The sequence below is a fragment of the Crocodylus porosus genome, unplaced genomic scaffold (assembly GCF_001723895.1).
Source record: "Crocodylus porosus isolate Cpor-Errol unplaced genomic scaffold, CroPor_comp1, whole genome shotgun sequence".
NCBI lineage: Eukaryota > Metazoa > Chordata > Crocodylia > Crocodylidae > Crocodylus > Crocodylus porosus.
The window spans coordinates 2,746,827-2,768,861 of NW_017728948.1; the positions used below are offsets into that span (position 1 = coordinate 2,746,827).

A 22,035-nucleotide genomic window follows, 5' to 3' on the forward strand; every position below is an offset into this window, starting at 1 on the left:
CGTGTTATTGATATGCTGCCAGTGCTGAAGTCTCAGAGACTACAGTACCAGCAAAATGTTGCAACCAGAAGATCCCATCACCATATTTTGTCTTAAGAGAATGACCACAGACTTGGTTCGGTGGCAAATGCTCGGCCAGATATATTGTCTATAAAGCACAGTGCTGACACACTTGTGAAGGTGTTAACACATGTATGCTTGTGACAAGGCACTGGCATCAGTACAAAGTCCCAATAATTTTCAATTCTCCTTTTATAAAGTGGTCAAAACAAATGACATGTTACATACTCAATATTTTTGAGCATCTTAAGCCATCCTGAATCAGGTGTTTCCGAACCGTATCATCCTGGTCCTGGACTACTCTACACTTTGTACAGCCATCTCCCCCTCCCACCTCCTGGCAGCAGTGTACATCTGTTGCAATGAGGCCAACAGTTCCTACCTCCTGGCACAATGCGAGTGTTGAGTGACTTTTTTCTTTTACAGAAAATTCAGAGATTCTGAGTTTTTTCTATTCCAAAAATGGAACCAAGAAAGTCTGAAATTTCCCACTGAATAAGTATTTGAAGAAAATGCTTCATTTCAGTGTCAACCTTTTTTAACATTCTTTACCTTCTTTTTAATAAAAACACCATCATTTGAAGACATGCATCTGAAGACAAAAACCCCCAAAATATCATTCTAAAACTGAAACTATGGCTACTCTTAATTTTGTCCAAGTAAATATTTTTGGAAGTGTTTCCATTTTCAAGAAGAACAATCCATCCAGCTCTAGCCCCAGCTTGTCTGCGTGCAATGAGATGCTACACTGAGTAAAGAGGCTATTTGATATAAAAGGCTAAGGCAGCTATCTTACTATATCAGACAAAGAAAAGCAGTGGTACTTACAGTAACACGTTCCTTTCAGTGGATTTCCCTGGTAACGATTTTCTACCTCGCACCTGAAAAGAATTTAAAAAAAAAAACAAGCATTTGTTTTCATTCTTAGTTTTTCCTTCTCTAGCTTATATCACTATGCAGTAGAAAAATCATAGAACAAGCCTTTAAACCTCAACAACCATATAAAACTAAAAATAAAAGATACACATCTATAAACAGCTACTGAAAAAAATTATGAACACTTGGAAGACCCATGAAATTTGATCTGCAGCAGAATGAAACCACCCGAAATTAACCTTCGCATTTACTTAAAATTACTTTAATAAGTGTGCACAAACATATTACATTAGAGTACTCCAGCCAAATACATAGCAGTCTCCATTTGCGTTTACTGCCATACCTGTTAACCTTTGCTTGTACAAGTAACCTTTAAAAAATAAACACTGCACTAAAATTATTTCCATTAACATTTTACTGGAAATGGCTTCTAATAGGTTGTATGGGCACTTTCCACATGTAAATTTGGTGGCTTTGTTGACCTGGAAGTGCTCCTTTAAAGGCACAGAATGTTCCAAAACCTTTTCCCATTTAATTTCCTAGTTATTCAAGCTCTACTGACTCACTTTAAACAGAATGCACCAATACTGACAATTAACTACTTCACTGAGGAAAACAGGAGCTTAGGATATGAATAGTGGTATGCAGGCTGAGAAAAAAAAATGTTATTTTTGACCGTTTGACATCTGGACTATATTCTTTGTTTTTAAACTCAATAAAAAGCTGTCAACAAAACCATTTTGCTCAATGCTATCTTAATGCAAGAAGCCTAGGACTGACTGGACTGCTGATGAAGTTAGTTAACCATCAGCTTTAAGAAATGTGTAAAGCCATAATACAGAATTATTCCTAAATGTAAAGGCTGTGTTTCATTTTATGTCTAACCACTAAACAGCAAAATAATAGGAAAGTGCAACTCACAGTTGACACTCGTCGCCTTTAATCCCTTTAGTAGTACAGAAACATTTCCCGGATTTTGTATTGCAGATGGAGGCATGCCCATTACACTTGCAAGCTGTTAAGGAAAGGAAAGAATAACACATTATTCAGGATAAAGCAAAAGGGAGAGTGATAGTTTTACATTGGGTCATAAAAGTGAAAGAGGTTAACAGTAAAAACTGAGAATAAATCGCATAGCAAAAAATTATGCATGTCCAATAGTGTATTTATGATGCTGAGGTCTCAGCAATATTTGGGGGGGGAGGGGGAAATTTCCCCCATGATGTTTTTCACATTAAGCATTTTGCTGTGTGCAGAAGTTCTTGGATGAGGTTTCTGTTCTTCGATGGGGCTTCTGTTACGAAATAGGTCAGACCACATGAACATAACGGTTCCCTTCTGGCCTGGGGAGGGTAGTAATGACTGGCCCTCTCAATTGCCCTCCTTTTGCTAGCTGACACCACGAAGGACTCTACTACTATACTATATTCTCTACCATGGCAGGGGGTCGGATCTACTCAGGTCCCTTCCGACCCTAGAAACTATGAAACTACTGGCTATCACAAAAGAACAAAACCTTGAGAAGGACAAAAATCACTGGAAGATGCACAACAGCTTTGTTTTCATATTGCATTCAAACTCTTGACAAACTCATGGAAGAAAATAAATTAAAAAAAAAATAAATCAGTGTTCACCCTTATGATTTTAGCTAGCTGATCTCAGCTCTTTATGCAGCCAACAGCTTTTGCTGTAAATGGAGGGGGGAAAAGACAAATGCTTTGAAGAAAAAAAAAGGATCTTGATTCATAATGGAGTAGTAATGGCACACACAAAACAGGTTCTCTGTCATATAGGATTTTCTCTTATTCAAAAAATCCCCAAGTTTTGTTTTAAAGTAGTAACCTCAAATCCACATTTTTCCATGATTAAAATGAAATGCCACTAAGATATAGATAAATATTAATGGAGTTGCATTTAAATCGCAGAGAAATGTGGATTCGGGGATACAAGGTCGTCCAGTTCTTCCTGCTTGTTTCCCAGGGTCCATGCATTTGTGTACAGGTACCTGAGGTGCTATAGCTAGCACTTCTACCTGCAGTCCAACCCCATGGTCCTCAACCCTCCTCCAGCTTGGCTCCCTGCAACCCATGTCCCTTCTCTTCCAATTCCCCGCAGGCAGACCTCTATCACCTAAAACAAACTTTAACCTGGCCTGCATGAATACATCCTTGGGTAGCCTACAGCTTGGCTCGAGAGTTGGTGCATATCTGGATAGCTTTTGTCTACTTTGGACCTGGCTGTACAAATACTCTGTTGTCCACCTGCTCCAGTTGCCACATGTGGTTGTGGAAGTTGTTTGTGCTCAGGAACAGAACTGTGATCCTCAAATACAGTTAACTAGCTAGAGGATAGGAGTTTCAAAAGAAAACAAGAAGAAAACACAAAGGCCCAGTGATGAAACAGGAAACAAAATGAATCAAGATGTCACAGAAACAACTACGCTCTATGAAGCACATCTCTCATTAATGAGATTCTAAATTTATATCAGCAGCTATCCCTGTCTTTACCCAACTTAAATCAAGACAGATACAAAATGCACTCTAGCCCAAGTCTGACATTAAACTAGGTAAGAATGAGGAGGAACTTTGTATTTAATTTAAAAACGTCTAATGACTGACATACATTAGCAACACACCAAAACAAAAAGATATGCAACCGTTCCTTGAAACTTGAATAATGCAGATTAGCAATTGGTGCTTCATTGCACTTTTTAAAATCATTGTTTAAACCCCAGGACATTTAGAAAAGGTTTTATAAATAACAGTTTAAGTTTCTTGGTGCATAATTTTTACCAGGAGCCTGGGAACAGTTAAGACTGTTTATTAAAGGCCTAAAAAACGTGAACAAAAACTAGGAAGTTTGCATAGGTTTATTAAACGTCAGTTTAACGAAGTGGAAATCAAGGGTGTAAAACTCACCTGGCCCTGTGGGCTAGAGGAGCATCCCTGAGCTGGTCTGTGGGCCAGACTTGGATCAACCCCCTGTGGAGCAGCTGCAGTGCCAGGTGCAGCCTGTGCCACCGCACAGAGCACACGCCAGCCCCTGGAGGCAACATGGGGTGTATGCTGCCCGCTGTGCGCAGCCTGGACCCAATGCTGCACGTGGCACGGGGGCCCAGGCTGCAGACAGCGCCCCAGACTGCCCCCACGTTGTGCTGAAGTGCACGCAGCACAGGGTCCAACCCGCACACCACAAGCAGGGTTGTGACACATGGCTCTATGGGCCACATCAGGCCAGCGGGCTGTAAGTCTGACACCTCTGATGTAAACGAACAAGTGGATTTTGGAAACCACTAGCAGATGGCTCCTTCTGAGAAACTGCTAAGCTGAAGTAATAAAAAGAAAAAAAACACCCCAGAAATAAAAATACTTCCTAGAACTGACAAGTGGCTCTGCTTCCACAGCCGCCAGGGGTATTCTGCCCTCCCTGGAGGCCAGTGGCCAGGCTGGCCTGCCCGTGTTCCCTGGCTTCCTCCATCCATCTCTCGTCGGTCATGTCTTGATGTTGCAGCTATGAAAGGGAGGTTATCTATAGGGGCTAGAGTGGCCTCCTCCTTGGTTCCTTTTACTTCTCCATCCTCACCCCACTTTAAAAGGGCTTTAATCACCCTAGGAGTTAAAAATGTGACCTCCAGTGGCCCCCCCAGTCATGGCCATGCCTTGCAGATGACTCCCAATTACCTCTTGTACTGGGGCTCTTATTCCCAGACTGACACCCCAAGGCCTCCAAACCCTTGTCCAACCTTCAGCTTTCTCAGCCTCTACCCTTTTTAGCTAGCTGACCTCCACCCAGGTCCACTGCCTTGGACTCTGGGTCCCAGCTCTTAACACCTCTGATTAAAGTGGGTCTCACAAGCATGGAGTAGTCCTGGCATCATGCTCCAGGGCCTCCAGATCTCCACTCCAGCCACAGACATGCCCTCTGGTCACAAACTTAACTAAAGAAAAGAAAATCAACACCGAAAGGGGTAATCGTCTGGTTCTAACTCAAACTCAACCCTCTCAGGGCCATAATCACTGCTGCCTTCATAAGGAGTAGCCTCTACTCCTCCAGCCCCAGGGTAGCTCCTTTCTCCTGGCACCCAGCTCCTTCCCCAGCAGTCTGCAGGCCTGGACTGCCTGCCCCAGTGCAGAGGCTGGGCCTATAAGCAGCCAAGCCCTGCCCCTTACGGTCAGTTGACTGCTCCCCACGGAGAAGTCCCTAACAGCTCCTACTCAGTCCAAATGAGTTCTTGGGCTGCTCTTGCCCTGCAGCCTTCCCAAACCCAAGCTTCCAGGCTGGAGGTCCTGCTGGGGCTGCCTCTGCCAGCCACAAAACTCCTGCTCCCTTTTTGACTGCAGTTAAAAGGTTGGGATTCCCCATTACGGAGCCCTCCTGGGGACACGTTTCAGTGGCGGCCAAGCAAGCAACCCCTGTGGCCCTTTGTTGCCTTTTGCCCTAGTGTCAGAGTGGCTCCCAATACAGCCCATAAGGAGCCTCACAGTTCAGACAGGCCTGGGGCGCCAAACAAATTTGAGGCGCTGGATTATAGCATCCATGTACCAGGCTCCTCAGGTTCTTTCCCACTGTGGACTACGTTGTTGAGAGAGTTTAACCTCTACTCTTATGTAGTCAGGACACATTCCTCCTCTCATCTGTAACAGCACAGCATCCCAGCAGCAACTACAATTGCTTGCATAGAAAAGTTAATACTAGGCAAAGCATTTTTTCCTCTCTTTCAGTGCAACTGAGCAGCCTGAAGAGAGAAGGCAGCATTGAAGTCATCAGCCGCCTCCCTGGGGACCACCAGCAAGTGCTCCATGGAGAAGATTAGACTCATTGCCATAGGAGCACTCTGATTTGGGGGATAAAGGTACCTTCCATTTTCTTCCAAATAGCTCTCTTATCTCACACAAACATATTTCTATGCAAAGGTTTTATCAGAAAATGCAAAAATACCGAATGAACTAGAAAAAGCACCTCACAGCTATTTTTACCATTTTGATGTGTTGCATTTCCTCCTCTCGGTTATTAACACTGTTCGAAAGAGAACAAACGTTAAAAGCATCTGCTGAGGAGTGAATTAGCTAGCACACGGTTATTATGCATCTGATATTGCAAGGTGCAGTGAGCTAATGAAGGGATGCAGAAGAAGTCTTCTGGTGAAGTAGCCGTGGCTTTTTTTAAAACTTAAGACAATCCTTCTGGTGAAGGTAACTTGTCCTGACAGCAGTGAAAGGGAAGAACCTCACATCCCCTGAATCACTTGTTACCTCCCCTTGACTCAAATGCCAACAACAGTAACATCTAAAGTTTACAGAGAACAAGATTCATCTCCATCACTGAGCTACCAGGAGCCTAGCTTGCAGGAGAGAGGTCTTCTCTCTCACCCTAACAGAACTGGGGTAAGTGGTCTCTGAAACCACTCCAATATTAATATGATCTCTTTTGGGTGGAATCAAACCCATGCTTTCAGGGCTAACTGATTAAGTTGCACTCCTCCAAATCCAATTAACCTTACCACGCAGTCTTAATTATTCAGCAGTGGCTGGGTATACAAACAACTGCTTCCAAGTCCAGCTGTGTCTCAACCCTCAATGGTCCCAACAACGTGTTACAAATCACCGTGTAAAAACTAAGGCCCCTTCTACACTTTGTACCTACTCCATAATTAAAGTGTTAATCGCAGCATAAATGACAAGGGTGCTGCATGTGCCCCCAACTTACAGCGTCATAAAATGTAAGACAGCCATAAAACTCCACATATAACAGAATATTTTTAGGGGTGATCTGGATAGCACGTAAATTGAACACTCCTGCCTCCGGAACTGCAGGCACTTGGCCTTCGACCTGCCACGCAAGGAGAGCCAGGGATCACAATCCTGGGCTCCCCCTGCACGGACAAGCACAAAGGTGGCAATTGGGTTCTGATCCCACAATCTGGACTGGCCAACCATTTTTCTGCCTTTATAGTAAATCATGCTAAAGTAATTGCAAATTAAAAAAGTGATCAACCCCGCCCTCCCGACTAAAAACGGTAAAATCTATCCCAGTGACACTGAGTAAGTTTCCTATGCATTTTTTTCCCAGGATTGTGAATATATCTCATTAAAAACTTTCAGAAGCTCATGTAAACAAACAGGCAAAGACAAAGTGAGTTTGCAAAAGGAAAGAAACTTATTCTGGGTGAAATTCTAACAATATAATAAGCGCAATACTTCAACCCAGAACACAGACTGTTCATAACTACTGGACCTGAAGTGACCCTGTGTAGGATGGATAAGACTCAGTCTAGGAGACTGTTTTGAGCCATAACCTCCCAAGAACCACTCCTATCCACCCATACAGATAAAATTCTTAAGCAGGCTCTCATCTTCTCACATCTTAAGAATGCACTTGTCAGAGCTAAGGGACTTTTAGCCAAGGGAATTTTGCCCAAGCAATTTTGGCAAACTTTGTCCAGTTCACCGCCATCAGACTACTGCTGAGAAGACCATAATGAAAGGGGTGGGCAAAATATGGCCTATGGCCATATCCAGGCCACGAGGCCATTCTATCCGACCCGTGGGGCTCCTAAAAAATTTAGAAAATTAATATTTATCTATCTTTGGTTCCCATCAAAAATGACCCAGGGGAAGCGGTAGGATCTGGGGAAGCCTGGAGGGCTTCTGCAACAGCAGGGACTGCCCGGCCCCGCCCCCCAGCAAGAAAGCCCCAGCAGGGGCCCCTGGCCTGGGACCACGTGACTGCATCGGTGCTGGAAACTCAGGTAAGGGGGGATGGAGAGTGGGGGACCTGGACAGAGAAGTAGCCCGGGGAAAAGCGGCCCTTCCCCCGCCCCATGCCCAACACCCCATGCTGCAGCCGCTTGCAGCCCACGCAGGGGCTGTCCTGAACAGGAACAGGCGCCCCACGTAGGCTGTGAGCGGCTGCAGCGTGGGGTGTCGGGCACGGGGCAGGGCTGCTTTTCCCGTGCTCAGCACCAGCTTGTAACCCACCCCCACTGCCTGCCTGAGCCCCGCGCCAGCTCGCCCATCAGGGCTTCGCACAGCAACATCAGTTGCGGCCCCCCCGCTTGCTGTGCCAGGCAGTGTTGGCTGCTGCTGCCTGCCCCGAGCTCATGCACTGGGCAGCACAAAGACAGCGGGTGGCAAACACTGCCCAGCACAGCAAGCGGGGGGCCGCAGCTGCTGCCACCGTGTGCAGCCCCGACGGGCAAGCCCAGAGCCAGTGCTGGGCCCAGGCTGGCAGCGGAGGCGGGTTACAAGTCCCTCACCCGCCCCGCGGCCGGTGCCCCACGCTGTAGCCACTTGCAGCCCACCTGGGGCTGCCTGTGCCTGCTCAGGGCAGCCCCACGCTGGTTACAAGCGGCTGCAGCAGGGAGTGTGGGCCACAGCACAGGGGAGGGGCCACTTTTCTCCGCACTCTGCACCAGCTCCTTCCCTGCCTCGGAGCAGGGGGTCAGGGCTGCATGCTGCCCCCTACCTGTACCACGGGGCTGGGGGGCACTGGGAGTGAGCGGGTGCATGGGGTCCACACCGGTGTCCCAAGGCCAGTGCCAGCAGGGCAGCAGAAGTACAGGGTCCTGGCCAGCAAGGGCTTTATGGAGCTGGGCCAGCTCCCCCTTCTCCCTGCTGGTGCAGCCCAGCCCGGCTCCACAGACCCTTGCCAGCCCGCGCCCCGCTCTGGGCCCCACCAGTGCTGGCCCTGGGACATCGGTCCCAAAACATTGGGACACTGGTCCCAAGATGGCGACCAGAGGGCAGGGTGCCTGTCAAAGGGTGGGGCTACCCATGCAGCCCTCGACAGCTTGCCAAAACTGGGTAAGCGGCCCTCCACCCAAAAAAATTGCCCGCCCCTGCCATATCAGGTCACCCCTCTGGTCTCCAACCCCCATTAAAACAAACATTAGTTGCTTGTCTTTACCCTGAGCCTACCTGTCTCATTTAGTGCTGACAGATCAACTCCTGCCTCCAATTAGTCCACGCTGCCAACCTCAATGGCCCACTTAGATTTTCAAAACCTTTTTCCCCCTCCTGTTCTGACCCTCACCTCTGGGAAGAGGTCCCTGTAAAAAAAAAAAAAATGCAAAAAATCCTCTTCACTTCTCTTTTTCTAACACCTCTTCACAGCTCTTTGTGGGGTGGAGGGTAGAACCAATGATCTTCCAAAGTCCCTTCCAGCCTTACAATCTATGAATCTCCTTTGCCGCAATACCTACAAAAATTAAAGCAGTTTGGCTGCTGGTAGGCTGGCAATACTGCTACATAAGAACATAAGACAAGACGTATTGGGCCAGACCACACATCCATCCAGTTCAGCCTCCTGTCTCTCACAGTGGCTGAGAGTGGATGCCGAGGTGAAGAGTATTTATACAGGATCTACCCAGACTTTTCTGTTCTCTGCCTCCTAATTTGAAGGGTGTAGCTCTATTGTCATGTTTAAATACCCTCTGATTGACCCGTCCTGAATGAATCTGTCCAATCCTTTTTTGAAGCTGGTTAAATCATCAGCCTGTACAATACCTTGTGGTAATAATACACTATGCTTGTTTTTAGTCTACTTCCTATGCCCCAGCTCTATTATTGTGAGAATTTATGGCAAATCTGTTTACTTTCTCCACATCATTCACTATTTTATAGACCTGTATCATACCCCACATCCTCCATCACCTTTTTTTAATCTGAAAAGTCCTAGCTTATTTAGACTCTCCATGCCCCAATTACCCCTATTGCCCAACTATCCTTGTTGCCTCTGCATTTGGTGCAGTGCTGTTTCATTGCCTCTTCATTCCATCCACATCTGTTGTCTCTTGTCTTAGATTATTAAATCTTTGCAGCAAAGACTATCCTTTTGTTCTGTGTTTGTCCAGCGCCTCACATAGATGGCTCCTGGTCCACGATTACAGCTCTTGAGCACAGAGAGTCCAACTTAATTATTCAAATGGATGTATGTGGCATAACAGTGCATTAAACTACACAAACCGAGGGCACTCAGATTAATTTTATTTTATAGCATCACCAAATAAATCCATGGGGGAAGATTTCTTTACTGAAAAGCATGTTTTGATTTACTGCATCTTATATTGTTGTAAGGGGTGGGGGGAACCTCTTTATCCTGAAGAACCCCCAAGCATTCTACAATTTTAAATTATAATTCCAATGGGGATTATTTAATTTTGCTTCTGTCATCCAGCTACCTCTGCCTGGAAACAAGACCATATTTCAATAATGCATAAGTCCAATAAATAGTGATTTGTCCAGCTGCAGCAAGGGGAACAATTAAATACTGAATGTGAATGGTTCAATCTGGAATGGGTTTAATCTGGGATCTGAGGGCTGTTCCTTCTGAAACAGGATCTTGTAATTCTTAGATGACCACAATGGGTCACGCATGAATTTTAGGCTTGAAAACATTCATTAAGATCATTGCACACAGTGGTGCGAAATTCACTGGGCCCACATGGTGTGGGGCAGGTCTGCAGGCTAGATCCAGCACATGGGGTCAGTCTGTAGGCCTGGTCCATGAGGCCTGCAGGGTGTCCCAAAAGCCTGGAAATGTAGTGGCAGGACAAGAGGTAGCTATATTAATTATCAGAGCTCCAGGACATTCAGCAATTCAAGCTGTTGCCATTCATCCTGATGCTTAAACTTCTATACCTGGGAAGAGCCGAGCCAAGTCGAGCCTGTGGGAATATCTTGGTCACCCCCAATCCATATCAACTTCAATAATCACAATTGTGTGTCACTGCAGACCTCATCAAAGTTTTTAAAATGACATGGTTACATATTATTTTTCCTTCCAATATGTCTCCTACCTCATCCAATGCATTGCTCTGTTACAGCTCGTATGAAAGATTACCACATAAATGCATAGGCCCAAAGAGACTTCAAAAAGGTTGTCTTGTGAGTGCTTCATTGTGCAATCTTACCATTCTTCTAAACTATCTTTTTAATGCAATTAACATATTAGCAAAGATGCCCTGAAGAGATCTAATTTGCACTAAGTTACTATGATAAGCGATGGCGTAATAACCCAAAGATCTGAAGGAATACAGACTGAAGATGTTACTCACACTGGCACGTTCCTCCGTTAGTTGGATCTCCGTAATAACCAGATATGCAGGTCTCACAGTGTTTGCCGGTGGTCAGGTTCTCACACTTTTCACAGATGCTTTCATTTATACATTTACTGTGCCCATTGCACTGGCAAGCTGGAAAAATAAAGGAGATGGGGGACAGGACAATTCACTTTTGTGCTTAAATGCAGTGCTGCTTACAGTCCAAGCTGCATTCTGGATCGGTAGCTTAGTCGAGTTACAACTGCAACTCTCTCATGCAACTTCCACATTTGGAAAGAGACCCTGGTTCTTGTACTCTGCTCAGAGACAGGAACCGAGCACAGAGATGACTGTTTCAAATGTTAAGGTTGCATAAAATAAACTGAACAACAAGCTGTACAGATACAGCAGTGACTGGACTGAAGGCAACTACAGGGTGAGGCTTACGGGGAGGCAAACAGCCTGCATTTCTCTAGGCTCCCTTCCACCAAATCCAGATCAAATGCACTGCTGAGGAGCCTTGACACTAGTCACTTGAATATTCAGATGATCAGAAGTGCCTTTCCTTTTGACTTGATTAACTCCTCATATTTAATCATACTTAAAGCACTAAACACAGCCATATTCTGTAGACTAATTGTGGACTCCAGGACACAGTCTTCATAATTTCAAAAGAAAATGTATGTCCCTCTGCTTACACTGAGAATAAATGCAAATTCTAAAAATTGTTTAAATAAGTCTTTTATCTCAAGGCTAAGTTTTACAAACTCTGAACAGTTTGAACAATCAAAGCCCGCTTGGCTCAGTTACCTGGACACTGAATGAAGGACCAGTTATAATGATTCTCTGCTGGACACATGCTGACATTAAGGATGGGTCTTGACATAGTTGAAGACGGCATCTTTACTGGACCTCTGTAAGAGCCTTCTATGCACTTCCCCTTTCCTGTATTGCTAGGATCCGTACACCAGCCACAGCCGGGTTGTTCCAAACAGTGGCCGCACGTGCAGTAACCGGAGCAGTTTTCAGCTAGGAAAACAAATGTCAAATTGTAAAACAAGTCATAGTGTGAGACAACACTGGGAACAGGACTCTTCACGTGCCACTTGCTGACCTGGAGACTGATCTTTAGTGGGAAATAAATATACACAGCTTTAAGTGTAAGCTAGAATCTGAGAATAAAATATTTCTCATTTCTCTTAACATATTTTATACAAGAATCTCAAAAGAAAGCTTTCTTTTATTAAAAACCAGTAAGCCTAAACAGGCCTATCATCATCTTATCCCAAAAGCAAAATGAGATAGAGAAGTTAAATCATTCAACCAGCTAAAAGCAAATTATGTTATAGGCAGGGGGGTGGGAAAAAAAACCCAAAAAACAACCTAGTGCCCTCTTCTCACCATTAACCAATGTACACTAAAATGTAGGCAAATGTTTTTAATCAACTGTCTGAACTATCCTGGTCTTACTCACAATAAAGTAAAAATTAAATCAACAGTCCCCAAATGAAGGTAAGAAACAATTTAATTGGATTAACAAATTACCAGTTTTAGATTCCACAGATAAACCTCTAATGCTCCTACATCACAAAGAAGCCAAAAGAGAACGTAAGGGTTACCAAAATGACTTGTTCTCCAAACAAACAATTTCTACAGTGCCACACTGTAAGAACCATGTGCAGCACAAGGCATCTACAGAAACTTTAAGGCCATATTTTATCACTCAGTTCTCAAGCACAATTGTGCGCTGAATTGGGTTAAAAATACTACATCCACTTCAGTCATTCCTCAATTCCTTGCTGTCAATTGTGACTATGGACACATTTTCATACCACCATGCTGGATTGAGGGACACAGCTGTGAAGTGTGCTCTGCCTTCGTTCCTATCCAAATCCCAGGAGCACCATTTTAGAGCAACCCTAGGGATATGCCAGGAGCTGCTCTTGGAGTCTCTGGGTGCGCTCGGATGTGCGTGTGCGTTTGGTTCCCCGAGGACAACCAGCAGTCGTGCACCTTGCACAGCAGCTACTTGTCCCCAGGGAATGCCTGTGCCCTGCATGCTTTGGTGCGTGGCAAATTGCCCTGGGTGGGGTGGGGGAGGCTGGGACCAGCACTGTGCTGACCCCAGCCGCCTTACCTGGGGACATCCTGGGGCTGCAGCCACAGCAATTCTCCTGCACGGAGCCTGGCTGGAAGCAGAGCGTGGCTCCGGGTGACCCAGCTCCGCTTTTCAGCAGCATGTGCTGCCCAACCATGTGCTGCACTGTTGTGTTTTCTTCCCTGTGGTTTTTTTGACCCCTGGATATCCAAGGGTCAAAAAACCCACAGGAAAAAAAAACAGCGGAGTGCACACTTGGGCAGCGCACCTTGCAGCACAGACAAGTGCAGTATGTGGCATTACAAGCATGTCTGCGGCACCACATACCCCACTCGTTTGAACATGCTCTCTGTGTTTACTGGCACACATTTGGGACTGCCTGCCCGTCCCTGGGATACAGACTGTGCTGAGCGAGAATGAGCAAGCAGGGAGTATTCACGGTGGTCCTCCCAGACAGGAGAGAAGCAGCATAAAGCAGCCCTGTGTTTCAGCAATGACAAAAATTGTTCTGTTTGTAGGATCAATCTCAGTTTTGCTCTTCTACTTCAATCCAGATTCAACCAATAAATCTCAAATTTGATCTGCACAACTCGAAGAAACAGATTTTCTGTACTCTCCGAGGAAACGTGATTCCGGTTTTGTTGCTGGTGGTTCCGCGTTCGGTGATTGTCCACTGTTCAGCCTCCACAAAAGGCTGGCGGGGGGATCTAGTGGCTTGTTACAAATTAGTCAGAGGGGACCAGCAGGCATTGGGGAAGTCCCTGTTCCTCCGAGCACTGCCAGGAGTGACCAGGAATAGCGGTCACAAGCTGGCAGAGGGGAGATTCAGACTACACATCAGGAGACACGACTTCACGGTCAGGGCGGCTAGGGTCTGGAACCAACTTCCGAGAGAAGTGGTGCAGGCTCCTACCCTGGGGGTGTTTGAGAGGAGGCTAGATGTACACCTTGCTGGGGTCGTTTGACCCCGGTGCTCTTTCCTGCCATGGCAGGGGGTCAGACTTGATAATCTGCTCAGGTCCCTTCCGACCCTACTAATTATGAAACTATAACTATAAGCATGATCTCTCTTATTAATTAAGATGTGGCAACATTTGCATTTTTACTTTAGAAGAAAAATGAGTTTTCCATTACTTCAGTCCATTAAATCACTCATCTCCTTTTACTTCCTCCCACGTTGGCATGCAGAGAAAAATAAATTCATAAACTAATGTCTGATGATCACTAAAAACAAAATTATTTCACACTACTGATCAACAGTTTTCATATTAGCATATCACAGAATGAAAAGCAACCACCTACAAACATAAATACTTTAAAAATGAAAAAGTATGATGAACTAACCAGCTATGCATCTAACTATATTTTGAGATGTTCAGTCCTAGAATTTCCATGTCCTCGCAAAAGCAAGCCCTCTAATTTCCTTTTTCAATATTTAATGACATTACATCCGCTAGCCACACCATTCTCTAATCAACTGCTTTGCTCATTCCCCTTTTTGCATCAAGCTGCTACACAATGCTACAACTTGCTTATCGTCTCCCAATAAGCGCAACAAGAATTAACTGATATCCAAATGGCTCTGTATTCAAGTTTTACAACAGTTGTATTTTCATTCAAACTGAAATGGGAAACTAATAATATGAAGCACCCAAAATAATCCTGAGTGTGTCCAGCGATATTTCAGACTAATAGCAATTCAGAAAATGAAAGAAAAGATGGCATCACTTTTTTCCCAAGAGAGAAAAAAAGAAACAGTTTTCGATCACGCCATTTGTGGAGCTCCTCTGCCTTGCTCAACACCTTCCACAAAGTACAGAGCAGGTTGCAGGAGCTGGACATCTGTGTTGAGGCTCTTCAGGTCAGGGACCGATGATGGAGAGCATTGTGCACTTGCTTCGGAACTGGTGACAGCTCTGTTAGCCGAAACAAAAGCTGTTATAAAACCTTCCCAGACGCAGATGCAATTACTTACGTAGACAACTGTTCGTGGTGTACCACTCCATGCACTGGCCATAAGGGAAGGAAGCCACGTAAGCGTTTGAGTCCACACACTGCTTCATGTTACTGCACCACATGCATTCAGAGTTGGTACTTGTGCATTCTCCACATGTTGTCCTCAAGGCACACGGTGTGCGACACTGCTTGGCACTGTGGTTAGCTGGACATAAGAAACACCATGGGAAAAACTAAGTCTTAAAAAAATAGTTAGTTATAGGACCTTAACCATTACGCAACAGAAATGAAAGGGATGAACCCACCAGGCAATGAGCCAAAAAAACCTGTTGAACTCTTTCTAAACTGCATCAACCTCAAGGAATTTTAAGACAGATGCAATGAAAAGAAACCTCCTTTTTCAGTAACTAACTGCATGTTTGTTCTCTTATGAGTGCAAATGTATTAAAAAAACCCCAAAGGAAACCATGCTAAAGTTATTACTGATTTGGGTCTTTCTGTCTTAGGACAGATGCATAAGAATAAGCTATTTAGTTCTGCAAAGCTTACTGTGGATTTTACATGCAGAAACTGGTTTAAACGACTTGACTAATTCTAAAAGGAAAACAAAAAAATCAGCCAGAAAGAGAATACTTTGTCCCCTGCTTAATCCATTAGACAGCAATGCACATTGACCATTAATAGACCAAAATGCCACACATTTAAGTTTAAGCTAGTTTAAAACTTTCTGAATCAGTTTACATCAGAAAAACAAAGACATTCAGAGTTAAGATTCGCCAAATATCCTTATTTCTGACTGTATCCTGAACTCGCACCAAACAGCAATTACACTGGTCATGTTATGTAATCAGCCAGCTTCTCTAAAAATACAAGGCACTAATGGTTATGCAGAATAATTAGCCATAATGGAGAGTTAATAGACCAAGCCATTTTTAAGATACGCAGTTCCAACAAAGCTAGAGGACTCTTCTAAAAGCAAATAGCCTCTTTTTGCAAAATTCTCATCTCTCTGAAGTGTCATGCCCAATTAACTTCGAACCTTGAAAAAAAATTCTCCTCTAGCTAGAGTATATATAAAAATGCGTTCAGTTGGAGAACAGCTTAATTTTTGTTTTTTATTTATTTTTTTTTAAGGAATGACTGCTTCATACCATAATTAACCTAAATGCCACAAATAGGTACGCAACTAGGAGAAAAATAATTAAACTTTCAAATAACTAAGGTGTGCTATATTTTAACAGTTTCACAGGACAATTGCTTTTAAATGCCCTATTCCAGTACACAGCCCTGGCACAAGACACTTGAAAATGGTCTACTTGACTGCTACATAATGTAATGATCCAAAATTTTCTCATGAGGAGTGTAGTAAAGCACTGGAAAAGGCTCCCCAAAGAGGTGATGGAGTCTCCACCCTTGGAGGTGTTTAACACCTGGCTAGACAAAGCCCTGGCTGGGATGATGTAGTCGGGGCTGGTCCCACTTGGAGCAGGGGGGTGGACTAGGTGACCTCTTCAGGTCCCTTCGAACCCTCGTTGTCTATGCTTCTATGAAAATAAAATACATAACCTTAAAGGTCTTATTTTACTTGAAGTAACACAAAATATACCACTTCACCGGTTTCCTACAAAGCACAAAAGTCAACAGCATAGTTACCGGGCCGTTCACAGATGCTGCCATTAACTTGGTTGATGCAAGTTGCTGCCTTCAGTCCATGCTGATAAGGCTCAGCTAAATATCCACAAAATCCAGCATCGCTCGGTTCTCCCGGGAGCCACCACAGCAGGGTGTCTGTAAAGGGAGACATGTCTTCCCAACACCAGTACGACACATTGATTTTCCTCAGCCCAACCCATGGGGTCAGGGTTTTGGGCTAGAAATAAAGAAAATGAGAGATGTGAGTCAGCACGCCACAGTTTTACTATATCATGCAGCTGAAAAGCAAAGTTTGAGGGGGAAAAAACCCCCCCACATTATGTACTGTTCATAAACAACCCAGCCAGGTTTTGTGGTGCAAGTATTGATTAGTGCACACTCCTCTCTCCCTGGTTCCGAGTTATGTAGTACATCAGATGGAGAAGAGATGCTTTCAAGGCATACATTATTTATTTAAAGACACCCCTCCCTCCTCTCCCAATCAACACAGGATGTAATGGGTTTAATCTAAAAGCCAATCAACAGAGAATTTTTTCAGATATTTCCAACCACTAGAGAAGAGGAAGAACAGATTTAACACATTCCACCTGACCAGTTCTGAATTAACAGTACAACTTGCCCTGCTGCGCAGGGGTTTTGAAGATGCAGTAAATGGCTAGAAACAGAACCAGCAGTTTTCCAGAGGGGCAATTTGTTAAGATGAAGACAACGGTCATAGATGCTATTAACAGCCAATTCTCTACCTTATTTACACAAATCCAAGATGACTCTGAATTTAAGAACCGCCCCCACCCACCCAATTAGATTCTAGACCTGGAAAATGTATAAATTTCCTTGTGTAGAATCCAATTATTGGAGGGTCGTTTTAAATACGCACCCCCCCGCTGCAGAGTCAGCAGAGCAGGCAGCCCCCAATACTTGTCTTCCCACCCCTTGTACCACCTACAGCCTGCCCCTGCCCGGTGGTGCCTTTGCCCCCACCACCTGCACCCACTGCCCCACTGCAGCCTCTGCCCACCGCCTGCTCCACATGGCTCCTTACCCCGCTACAGTCTCTGCCCCCCGCCTGCTCCCCACAGCCTCTGCTGCTGCTCTGTGACCAGGCAGGGGCTGGAGCTTGTATGTGCTCAGTGCCCAGGAGGGAACGGAGCTGGAAATGTGCCTAACACTAAGCAGCTGGTGGGAGGGGGGCGAGACTACTGGAGGGCAGACCACTGCTGTAGCTCTCTCTCTAGACCTGACCCAAAGTTGGAGCTGCAGCAGCCACCTATCCCCTACCCTCCACTTTATACCCCAATTCAAGATAAGGGGCTTCCCTTCCCCCCATCCCATGCTTTGTTGAATGGGGGTGGGGGGCGGGCTCATCTTTAATTCAAGTAAATATGGTAAACAAAGCAAGCAGTCAACACTACAGAAATTTCCTGGCATCTCTCTCAACTGAAAGGTCAGAGGAAAAAAAGCAATCAAATATTTAACAGAAAGAGCTATACTGGTAACCCTTACCCCCTACAGATGCAGCTTATAGCACCAGAAGAGCCCTGGTATTTTTAAGGAGATCTCTTTTTGCTGGTATAAGACGCACCTCCATGAAGGCCTGATGGTGATGTAGCTCTACAAGTAAAGCCTTTGTAGTGTAACTCTTATCAGTAGCCCTCAGGAGGCAATCTACCAACTTCAAAAAAAATGTTATGTATGTTTAAGTTAAACATACAACTAATGAAGCAATGTGTGTAGACGGTATGGCCAGGAAAAAAAAAGGAAGTTGCATATTTTCAGACAAAGTGTACAAGAACAGACAAGTTGCAGCTGCTCCATGGTTTATTGGCAAGCGCAGGCTCATCCGCCAAAGGTCACTGCCAGCGTGAAAGTGGCATATTACTGCAAGTCAGAGTGCACAAGAGATGTAGCCTGGCTTCTTACCAAGGTATTTTTTGGAAATTACAAAAGCTGGTTGAATACAATGCATAATATAAACTAAAACCAAATGACTAAAAAAAAAAAAAAATTTTTACAGTCTGTTTAGGTTTTATGACCTTTTCCATCAACAGTTCATTATGAAGGAACGACCCATGTTTATATAACCAGATGCTCTTAGAGAACTTATGATAGTGGTGATCAAGCTGATCTGGGAATGTATACTGTACTTAACCACTAGGGTAGCCAAAGGCCTTGCAAGTTTTAAAACTACCTATTTTTAATATCATCTTCTATTTTCCTCCAGTGCCTTACAAAAGATTTCTTTTAATATGTAATCTTGTATAAAAGACACCTTACACTGTGTCAATAAAATGAAGCACGCCCTAATGCCTGTGATTGTTGAGCTGTTTCATTTTAACATCACAATGGGAACGGAAGGAAAAAAAGAAAGTAAACAACCTCGTTTCAATACACTAATATAACATTTCCCTTCAGCATTTTTAAGTATGTTTCTGCTCTGAAGAATCCGTAACAATGGTATTATGTTCCACATTTGTACGCATATAAATGTGGAATTTTTCCCCATAGCAAATGTTTTCAGTTTACAAATAAACACATTTCCATGACTCCTAGCTCTGAACGGAGCGGTCTCAGAACTAGGAGTTTTCTTTATGCTCTCATTGCAGGTCATAGCCGTATTGGACTAGAGGCAAAAGGAATGAAAAACTTGTGGAAGAGGTGATATTTTCTGTTAGACCAACTAGCTACTTGCAAACAAATTATTTAATTTATCTGCAAGCTTTCAGGCATGCTCACCCTTCATCAGGCATAGAAGAGAGCAAAGAACGTAAAAAGTTCTCCTAGGTAAAAATGAAAGTTCATCAACTTTGCAGTAAAAAGATTTTTGCAACTGTTCTCCGTGGCTAACAGGGACAAAACAAACTATTCCAAACAGAAGATTTTACCACACCTTCAGCTCTCCTGTGAAATATGAATTTTCATTTCTGTCCTAGAAGAACTTTTACAATCTCTGCTCTCTCTTCTGCCTGATGAAGGGTGTGTGCGCTCAAAAGCTTGCAAATATATAAAATAATTTGTTTGTACATATCTAGTTGGTCTAATCTTCCATGAGTTTTGATTCATTGGTAGCAATGATTCGGAAAAGCTATGTGGGGCTCTTGATACACCTGTGCGGGGCCATTCAATTTGCCTTAGCACCATCCGAGCAGCCTTCTTTTAAAGTCTTTGCATCACTGTAGCAGACAGAAAAGGAAGAGATTCCAGCTCACTCTCCTTTAAGTATGCTGGTCCAATATAATTAGCAAGGACAACATGTTTTCGTCACTAAGAGCATAAGAACTGCCATTTACTGGTCCATCCTGCCCAGTATCCTGTGTCACAGTGGCTGACAGCAGACGCTGAAAGGGAGAGTATGCCTCTGTTCCTCTCCTACTTGCAGCTTCCAGCATTTAAGGTCTAGGAAGCCTGATTCTGAGACTGTATCCTGAACTCCCATGTTCAATAGCTACTGGCGCACCTTTCCTTCAAGAATCTGTCCAACCCCTTTCTGAACCTGAAACGGTCAGCTGGCACAAAAGGTCGTGGCAATGAGGTCCACACTTTAAAGTGTATTCGCTTTAACGTGAACACACCAAGAAGGTTCACCACGTAAGAAGCTGCCATTTAGAAAAACAGCCACTTTTCCCAATAGAAAGAATCATTTAAATGCTTTACATGAAAATGTAAACAGTGCCCCCAAAGGGCCCTTCGTTTATAGGGTGTTGTGTACAGGGCACGCAAGAACCACTCACCTTCATGTTGCAGGCACGTATCAGCATCAGAAATATGCACAAGGCTTTTTTATACCAAGCAATAGCATGGAGGCACCACATGCGTTTATATTTATCTCTCCCATTTACATTTTCTTCAGTTAACACACTTCAAAAGCTGCTATGGGATATGTTAGTTTTCAAAAGAAAACCCAGGCCCTTTGAGTTAAGAGGCTATTTTGGTACAAAGCACACAATCCCACAAGCAAGCATTCTTCCCCAGTCAGAGCGCTAATTACTCAGAGGATACCAAGTCAGAGCACTAATAAGTCAGAGCACAAGTTACTCAGAGGATACCAAGACGTAGCACTCACCGAAGACTGCATCTTCACCAGCTCCTTTAGAACAAATTCTACCTTCTTCTGGGTGGTGAGAGAAGCCAGGAGAGCATTATGAGTCCTGCAGGCCAGTTTAGCATGGTCATAGTTCTCTTTGGTGTTAGTGATTTTCAAACAGGAATTGCCCACCAAATGCCAGTTTGGTCCACAGATATTTTCTATGGAAAAGTGACAAAACAAGAGACAGAAAACATGAGTTGCCCAGGTAAAGAGAACGCTTCCGGGTGAGGTGATGAAGGCTCCATCTGCAAGGGGCCATCAGTGTTGAACTGATACCGCTGCTCCAAAAAAGCTTGGGTTTCCTTGCCTACATGTCATGGTGCAAAGTAAGCAAGCCATCAAGAAAGGCTTTGGGAAAAGGAGCAGCTTGTTAGGAGCAAAATTATGGATGGAAGAGGGTATTATTGGAAATGATGGGAACTACCTCTAGCTTTTAGTTCAATATGCTGCAGCAAGGGAAGTTTAGGCTATGTATTAGGAAGAATTCTCTCACAAGGAGGGTCGTAAAACACTGAAAAATGTTACCCAAATAGACTGTGGACTCTCCATCCTTGGAGGTTTTGAAGACCTGTCTAGACAAAGCCTTGGCTGGGATGATGTAGTTGAGGCTGGTCCTACTTGGAGCAAGGGGTTGCACTAGATGTGACCTCCTGAGGTCCCTCTCCCAACCCTCATTTTCTCTAAGTCTAAAATTCCTAAAATTCACCTCTAATTTATAACAAAGCAACATGCATCAGTTTCCAAGGAAATTAAAGCATAAAATTTCAGTGCAAGGTTTGTGCCTCTGTGCTCTCTCAGCCAAAAAAAAGGAAAGGGGGTTGGATGGAGCACTGCCAATTCAAGGGTTTGAAGTCTCAGTCAGAGCACTCAAATCATTTGATAGTCTTTAAAATAAGAAAAAAATACTACTCCTATTTGTGTTCTTTTACCTGCCTTCTGGTTCTGAAATCTTTAGGTCTGACCCAAGCCATAGTTGAGCCTCCTCCCACAATTATAAAGGCCAGGAACTGTCTTCTTTAAATGAAATCTAAGATTCTCATAGTCTCACGCACCCAAGAATTGGGGCTTTAAATAGAAGTGCCAGAATATCACGAGGCTCACAATAAAATCAAATTTAACAACACAGGTGACGAGAAAAAAAAAAAGGACTGTTGTCATAGCTAAGTAATAAAATATTAATTAATTTTAGACTGTCTACTGATTGCTCTACTTCATCCAGCTATGGGAGCAAACATAGCTGTTAAGAAAGTGCTAAGAAAACTTGCAAGA

The 22,035-nt window shown here is 44.1% G+C and overlaps 1 protein-coding gene across 2 annotated transcripts in view; it reads right to left on the reverse strand.

Annotated features, from left to right (window-relative positions):
- The window catches only part of ATRN (attractin), a 254,873-nt gene that overhangs the window by 122,628 nt on the left and 110,210 nt on the right, over positions 1-22,035 (reverse strand). For both annotated transcript variants that reach the window (XM_019552795.1, XM_019552796.1), the window contains exons 15-21: positions 20,743-20,924; positions 16,683-16,899; positions 15,049-15,234; positions 11,786-12,004; positions 10,991-11,128; positions 1,858-1,951; positions 889-941 (exon numbers count right to left, since the gene is read on the reverse strand). In XM_019552795.1, coding sequence (XP_019408340.1) covers positions 889-941; positions 1,858-1,951; positions 10,991-11,128; positions 11,786-12,004; positions 15,049-15,234; positions 16,683-16,899; positions 20,743-20,924 — 1,089 coding nt within the window. The remainder of the gene's footprint in view (positions 1-888; positions 942-1,857; positions 1,952-10,990; positions 11,129-11,785; positions 12,005-15,048; positions 15,235-16,682; positions 16,900-20,742; positions 20,925-22,035) is intronic.